The sequence below is a fragment of the Loxodonta africana genome, chromosome 18 (assembly GCF_030014295.1).
Source record: "Loxodonta africana isolate mLoxAfr1 chromosome 18, mLoxAfr1.hap2, whole genome shotgun sequence".
NCBI lineage: Eukaryota > Metazoa > Chordata > Mammalia > Proboscidea > Elephantidae > Loxodonta > Loxodonta africana.
Window position 1 is genome coordinate 4,226,587 of NC_087359.1, and position 8,149 is coordinate 4,234,735.

Genomic DNA, 8,149 nt, shown 5'->3' on the forward strand with positions numbered 1-8,149 from the left:
AGTTGCCTTAGAAAACAACACAAACGCACAGAACACGATTCGCCTGTCGCAGTGATTAAGGCTGACTGTAATCGTGTGCGGTGGAGTGGATTACCACTCACAGTGACCCTGTAGCAGAGGAGAACTGCCCCATAGGGTTTCGTAGGCTGTAATCTTTGCGGAAGCAGACGGCCACATCTTTCTCCCTGTCAGCAGTGAGCGCTGGTGGGTTCCCAACGGCCGCAGCTGAGCGCTTTAACCGTTGCACCACCAGAGCTCCTGGAGGCAGACTAGGAGGTGTGAATTCCACCTGAACCCTGCCCCATCTTGTGGTCTCCGTGGAGTTTCTTAACCTTTGTGCCTCAGTTTCCCCTCCTGTAAGATATAACAGTGTCTGCATCACTTGTTATGCCCCAAAACTAGTTTGCTAATGTTTGGAAGGAAGGGTATGCTGTACGTGCTATATAACGGCTTGTTTAAAAATCCCACTGAGAAGGTTTTTCAGCTCTAAATACTATTGGCATTTAGATAAATATTGCTGCAGTTTTTGTTTTTTGGCTCTTTTTAAACCACATTTTAGAAATAAAAAATAAATCGCCTCTTATTAAAGACATATGGAAAACAGTTTTGCTGTGTCTATTATACATTTCTTGTACAGACGTTCAAGGATTGGTTTATCAATATGAGTAAAGCCTTTAAGTTCTTCAGGTGGGTGACTGGATATTGCCTACAAGGCATCATTCCATATTCAATCTTTTTGGTACAAAAAGTCGAATTCGCCCTGGACAGAGCATTTCGAATATAATACAAAAAGTAATTTGAGTCCGTGGAGAGAGATTTATTTTCTATTTTTTATCAAGTGCCTTTTGCATTCTTTAAGAACTCATTTGAAGAAGACACTCATGTGGTTCCTTAGAAGAAAGGCAGATCACCCAACTCTGAAACACTTTGCTCCTGTAATAAAGATTTGATTTAAAAGAGAGTAAGTGGGTACTTAGTATGTTAATGAGAACTGCCGTGCGGCAAGCACCTCAGCAAAGTTTTCTAGAGTCCCCCTTCCCGGGTAGAGGGCACTTGGCGCCAGAGCCTGGCTCCAGCCAGTTTTCCCGGGGGCAGGTGAAGCCCTAGAGCGTGCGGCCGGGGGAGGGGGAAGGGGCGGGCGTGGGATTGAACCCGGACTTCGGGCTCGGGCTGCGGGCTGGGCGTGGGCCTAAGGACGCCCGCCGGCACGCCCCCGGCGCTCCATTGGCCACCGCGGGGCAGAAAAGGCCCTGCGGACCCTGGGCACCGCAGTGTCACTGGGCCGGCCAGGACAGGGGACTGCGCTGCGGGTCAGGACTGGACGGGAACGTAGGCGGTTGGGTCGAGGCCGGAGGGCGGGGAGGCGGAAGGACCGTTGCAGCCCGCACTCTCCTCCGCCCGGGGCGGGTGCGGGTATCTCTGGGCCGGGGCAGGGAGCGAGTCCGGCAGAAGGCTGCGGGGCGCGGGGCTGGCCTGGAGCGCCATGAGTAGCCCGGATGCGGGATACGCCAGTGACGACCAGAGCCAGGCCCGGAGCGCGTTGCCCTCGGTGATGGCCGGGCTGGGCCCCTGCCCGTGGACCGAATCGTTGAGCCCCCTCGGGGACATGAAGGTGAAGGGCGAGGCGGCGGCGGGCAGCGGCGGGCCAGCCGGGGCCTCGGGGCGGGCCAAGGGCGAGTCTCGTATTCGGCGGCCGATGAACGCCTTCATGGTGTGGGCAAAGGACGAGCGCAAGCGGCTGGCGCAGCAGAACCCAGACCTGCACAACGCTGAGCTGAGCAAGATGCTGGGTGAGTCCGAGCCCGGGCCTCAGCGCCAAGCGCGCCAGTGTGGAGGGCTGAGCGGGTTACTGGAGCCTGAAAGGATGTTTCCCACGCGGCCTTGAGTCCCTAGACCGGGGGCATGCTACGGCCAGGTCTTTATCCCGGGCCCTCGTTCTGTTTCCGATTCCCGCTCTCCCTACTTTCCAAACTGCATTTCGGCCTCGGTCTTTGGTGTGGGGTGGCCAGAGACGCGCCGGTCCAGTGACTGGAGGTGAACGGCCTCCCTGCGTGTCTGAGCGGCGGCGAGGGCACCCCGGATCGGCCCTGACCCCGGCGGTCCCGATCAGACCCCGAGCCCTTCACGGGCTGGGGGACGTGATTCAGTTCCTAGAACCGCCGGGGAATGGGCGAGCCGCGGTCGGGAGGTAAAAAGAAGGGGGACGGGTTTAGAGGAGCTGGGCTTGTGTGTGCCTTCTTTCCTCCCTCCAGTGTTCGGACTCCCTTTCGGCAGCTGGGGTCCCATACCTTAACCCTTGAACTTGACCCGGTTCTTCTCCGGTTGCGCACTTTAAGGCCGAGGCGAGGAGCGAAGTGCGCCGGTAACCTCTGGTCCTCTCCCGGCTTCCCCACGCAGGCAAGTCGTGGAAGGCGCTGACGCTGGCGGAGAAGCGGCCCTTCGTGGAGGAGGCTGAGCGGCTGCGCGTGCAGCACATGCAGGACCACCCCAACTACAAGTACCGTCCTCGGCGCCGCAAGCAGGTGAAGCGGCTGAAGAGGGTGGAGGGCGGCTTCCTGCACAGCCTAGCCGAGCCGCCGGCCGCCGTGCTGGGCCCCGAGGTCGGCCGCGGCGTCATGGACGGCCTGGGCCTGCCCTTCGCCGAGCAGGGCTTCCCCCCGGGCCCGCCGCTGCTGCCCCCGCACATGGGCGGCCACTACCGCGACTGCCAGAGCCTGGGCGCGCCCCCGCTGGACGGCTACCAGCTGCCCACGCCCGACACGTCCCCGCTGGACGGTGTGGAGCCCGACCCGGCCTTCTTTGGCGCCCCGCTGCCCGCGGATTGCCCGGCGGCTGCGGGCGCCTACAACTACCCGCAGGACTACGCGGGGCCCCCAGAGCCGCCCGCCGGACCCCTGCACGCCCGGCTGGGCCCGGAGCCCGCGGGCTCCGCGCTGCCGGGCCTTCTGGCGCCACCCAGCGCCCTGCACATGTACTACGGTGCCCTGGGCTCGCCGGCTGCGGCCGGCGGCGCGCGCTGCTACCAAGTGCAGCCCCCGCAGCACACGCCTGGGCCCGGGCAGCCGTCGCCACCGCCCGAGGCTCTGCCCTGCAGGGATGGCGCGGACCAGAGCCAGCCCTCGGAGCTCCTCGGGGAGGTGGACCGCACCGAGTTTGAACAGTATCTGCACTTCGTGTGCAAGCCGGAGATGGGCCTCCCTTACCAGGGACACGATTCTAGTGTGAATCTCCCGGACAGTCACGGGGCCCTCTCCTCTGTGGTGTCTGATGCTAGCTCTGCCGTATATTACTGCAACTATCCTGACGTTTGACCGATGCCCGAGAGGCGAGCCTGCAGGCCAGAGGCACAAACAGTGTTACACAGTTCCTGGAGGAGCTAAGAAAACCCTCAGCCTCATGTTCTGTTTTTGTAAATTGCCTTGGCGTATAATTTATGGTAATTTATTTTGACTACCACTTGAACCTTTGGGAGGAATGTGAGGTTGGGGTTTAAGATTTGTTCAGAGACTTGTTCCTCACGATTGCATGGTCAAAACTGCATTTCCAAGTTTGCCAGGTTTGCATGTGCCCCAAAATAACTGGCTCTGTTTCCTGAAAGTTTATTGATCAAAGAAATTTTGTCGCGGGTGTGTTTGTTTTTTGTTTTTTAATCTTTTGAAAATAAAATCTGGATTTCTGCTTTTTCACTCTGCCGGTGCCTTGTCACACTAAGTCAGTGTTTTATTAAGAGCTGAGTCTTAAAGTCAGTGTTAATATTAAGACATAAAATACTTCAGTGGTGACCTTAAATGTACAGTTCCTGTAGATTTATCATTCTTTTATAATAGTAGACCTAAATGGCTTCAAAGAGAATCCCCGAAAGTGAATATCAGGATACCCACGTGTGTCCCTAATTGATTTTGCTAGAAAAAAGAAACCTTGTGGAAGGCACCACGTCATCCATTCCAAGTGATCTTATTCTCTGTGAAGTAATGGTTAATCTTATGTAAGTATTTTCAATTCTGGCCTATTGCTTTAATCGAAGGAGAGTACCCGAGTGGTTCTGGTTTTTTGGTTGTTGGATAGTAATGTTGAGACTTGCTTACAGGGGCTTTTTGGAAATTTTTGGTTGTTTGTATTCCACCAGGAGTCTTTACCCCAACACCCACCTCCTCAACACTGAACTTGCCTTTAATTCTCGCATTTCTAAACCTTGGGGGAAGTACAATTGCTGGGTTAAAAAAATTTGAAGGAGTTACAGGAACTAATCAAAATAAAACTTGTATTGTGACTTTAAATGAACCTGAGCAGCTCATTAGTGTTTTGATATTGTATGTTAACTGCATATGTGACATTTTCTGACACCTGAAGTTCTTGATCTTTGGGAAGAGTCTGCGGTTGGTGTGTAGTGTGCTTTACAAATACTTACTCTGCAGCCAGAAAGCATCACTGTCATTCATGCCTTTATGGGGAAGAAATGGTCCCAGAATTGTGAGTAGGGTGTTGGGCCTTGCAGTCTGCTGCAGTGCTCTGAATTGCTGTGGTGTTTTCATGAATGTTTCAGATGGAGACACAAATCCTGATGCAGTTGGGCATTCCCAGTGCCCAGTGTTTCTTCATCCCATTCTATCCGTAGAGATTGAGCCTGAACCAGCCAGTGAGCACGGAAGCTATTCTCCCATTCTGCAAGTGAGAAAAGAAGGCACAAACTCTCAGCCTGACCAGTGGATGGGGAAGGCTTGATATTGTGAGTTCTTCCAACACATTTGTATCTGTGGGCACCTGGAGAACTTGCATTGTGGTGGACATACGAATTGCTCCCTAATGTTAAGTGCCATAAGGAAAAGGAAAGGGTAGGAAGATAGGGTCAAGCATTTGTCCTGAAGATGGGTGTGGTAGGGCTATTGGAGCTGAAATATTTGGCTGGATTCTCTGGAGAAACAGTAGGGGTTTTTTTTGTTTGTTTGTTTTTTAAGATGGGCTTCCTGAATGCTAGGAATATAAGGGAAAGAGGGTTTCAGCAAGGAAAGGGAAGTTCATTTTGTAAGACACTGTGGAGGCTACCTTAAAATTTGAAATTACAAAATTCACACTAGGCTGATTTCTACCACTTAATCCAGGTTGTTTGCCTCTAGAGCTCTACCTTCCGCATGCTCTTCCTTTGTCCCAGATAGGTGGTTCTGCCCAGCCTAAGTCCTTCCCCCTGAAGCCCCGATAGAGAGAAAGGTTTGTGGGAAGGATTGCACCCCACCAAAAGGCAGTTTCTCTAGCTGAAAACACCCTGCAGCATCTCAGGAGCCCTCCCTATTGTTGGGTCTCACTTCTCGTGGGATTTGAATCAAGGACTATGGGGAATAGTAGTCTGTCCCTCACTCAAAATATAAAGGAAACCTGTGATGCCCTGCGAAGGCGAATACAGGATCTTTTCCTTTCTGCAGCTGTTGTAATGCTGGTAGCTAGTTTCCAAGGATGGCATAGTGAATCCATGCCTTTGATATTTATATCCTTTTATCATCCCCTCCCACATTTAATGCATATTTGACTTACTGCTTTAACCCAACAAAATGCAGTAGAAGGGATCCTGAGCCAGTCCAAATACTGAACCTTAAGGAGGCTTGGCAGATTGTGTTTATTGCTCTCAAAGTCCCTGGATGCTGTGAAAAGTCCAGTTACCAGTTACCTTGGTGGAGAGACCATGTGGAGAGAAGTGGCCCTGAGACTCCCTGAAAGGGGGAGGAGCTCAGCCTTTCCCCCAGGATGACCTAGTCCCAGCTACCATCTGATTGTAACTCAAGGGAGGCCAGCAGAGTAAACAGCCCAGATGAGCCCAGGCCATCCACTGACAGGAACGAGAAAAAATCAAGGGGTTGTTTATAAGCCACTAAGTTTTGGGGTGGTTTGTTATGCAGCAACAAATTACTGAAACAGCTGTTATCCTTAAATCATTTATTTTGAAGCGCAAGAACTTGGGCACTGGTGGCAAAAATCAGGGAAAGAACTTTGGGGTCAGAGGTTTTAGTTTTAAGCTGATGGAGTGTAAAGCATGGACCAGGATGAACGATGCATGACATCATCTAAAGGATACCAGTCTCCCCTTTCCTGGGGTGAGATTTCCTGACTGGAGGCCAGCATAGGGTCTATACAACTTTGAGAGACCCAGAAAGACAGAGGGCATTTTCTTCCCCACTAGGACCCTGACTAGATCTCTATTGAAGGGGCCAGAGTGGGTCTAATAAGTTATCTAAGCTTTTACGTTGTTACTCAGACAAGCAGCTAAGAAGTGACTTCGCAGTGCCACAATTGCTTTTACTTTTTATTCTTATCTCTGGAGATTACTGTTCTTTCAGTTTGAAAAAAAGTATCAGGCTGCTCTTTAAATCAGTGTTGGCGTCAGGAAAAGCACATTCAAGCCAAAGCTACTCAGAGAAAATGGGATGGGAGGCTATAGACCAAAACACATCACCTCAGTCTAGCATTTGTGTTTTATTTTTTTTATTGTGCTTTATTTATTTATTTCTTCAGTCTAGCATTTTTAAATGCCCCTTTCATTCAGTTTTAATACTCAGAACCATGCCCGTCACGTAATGTTCAACACTCCCTTCCTCCCCCATGCCCTTTGATTGATTTTGACAATATCAGTTATTTCATGTCCATTATTTCAGCAGAAATTTATTCTTTCTGCTTAAAAGATGCTTCCTTCTGAGTCCGGAATATTTGGCCGGGGGCGGGGCGGGGTGGGGGGGGGCACTGATGTCCCTACCGAGTCCTCTTCTGGTGTAGGATGAGGAACCAAGTTTCAGCTCAAGTTTCTCAACATACTGAGCCTGTGGTCAGTTCGGCATTTCAAGTCCCCTGGCTCTGGGACCCGATCCACATCCTTCCCCGCCCTCCCTCTAGTGGAAAGTTTTCCTTGTACTTTCTTTTGCGCTTTCAGACAGCTTTACGTGAATCAGCAATTCAGTTTGCACCCATTTCTCCTATATAAACCCTGAACCCTCACCGCAAGGGATTCTCCCAGCTTTGTTCTAGAAAGTGGAAAAAAAAATTTATTCATTTTTCTTAATGCAGTGCCAAGTATACGGCCAATGCCGAATAAATTGTTATGATACAATGGTGTTTTTGATGTAAAATTCCTCTACAACGCAGGTCCACACAACAGTTTGAATTAAAAAAAAAATCTACATATGACAGCTCACTGAAGAATTCTAGCTTTGAGGATCTTGTTGTCACTTTAACCCAAGCCTTAAATATTTTGCCAAACTGACTTCCTAACAAGTATTCCTAAAACTGATCTGGCTCGAATATATGATTTTTTTGAAGTCTTGCTCTCTGAGTTGAGATTCTGGTGCGGGTTAATACACAAGCCTGGACCCGCCTGTGGCTTAGACCCATTCGTCTCTGCTGTCCTTGGTTAGATGAAAAGGTAAGTGGCCAGCACACAGTGAGAGCTCAGCAGGTTCTGGTCAGTCTTTTCTGGCTAGATGGAGAGCTACCTGGACATGGATGGTCTGACTTTTCCTTCTAAATCGCTTGACCTGGCACCCTACAAGTGCTCAGCAAACCTTTACTGAATAACTCACTTGTTATCTCAGTTTTCACTGGGGGGTTCCAGTGAGAACTTAGGAGTTCTTGCTTTGCCTTTTTTCTATTTTGAGATGATGATCCAGTGGCTGAATTCCTTTCCCCTGAATAATGTGTGTCAGAACACTGGAAGTTAATGCCAGAGACTGAGCTGTGGGAGCAGGGAGTAGAAAATGGCTGAATAATACCACAAGTGGCAGTGTCCCAGAAGAAGAGACCCTCTGCACTTGGAGTTATGAAGTTCATCTTGCTCAGTCACTTAGCTTTGTGATTTTGGACACATCACTAGCCTTTTCTGAACTCCAGCCTGCTCATCTGTAGAAAGCAGGGATAGTGAAAAAAGCCCTGCCTGCCTCACTGAATTGTTGTAGGGATCAAATGAGGATGGGCTTCAGTGCCACAGAAAGGGAATTCTCTCCCCATCTCTGTCTTGATTTTATGTCTCTTTTTATCTAACTCATCTTTTTAATCTTTTTATCTAATTAAATCCTCAGGGATTTAATTTCACTCTCCCGTTGGGAAAGAGAAGACAGGAATAACTTGCCTTCCCTGGGTTCTTTGCATAGTGGGTTGAGAAGTTTACAGCCTG

At 50.4% G+C, this 8,149-nt stretch overlaps 1 protein-coding gene across 1 annotated transcript; it reads left to right on the forward strand.

The window, feature by feature from the left end:
• The first annotated feature begins 1,483 nt into the window (after window positions 1-1,483).
• Window positions 1,484-3,950, forward strand: SOX17 (SRY-box transcription factor 17). Its single transcript, XM_010599538.3, has 2 exons — window positions 1,484-1,790; window positions 2,398-3,950. Exons 1-2 carry the CDS (start codon window positions 1,484-1,486, stop codon window positions 3,309-3,311), a joined length of 1,221 nt encoding a protein of 406 aa, XP_010597840.3. The 3' UTR covers window positions 3,312-3,950.
• The last annotated feature ends 4,199 nt before the right edge of the window (window positions 3,951-8,149 follow it).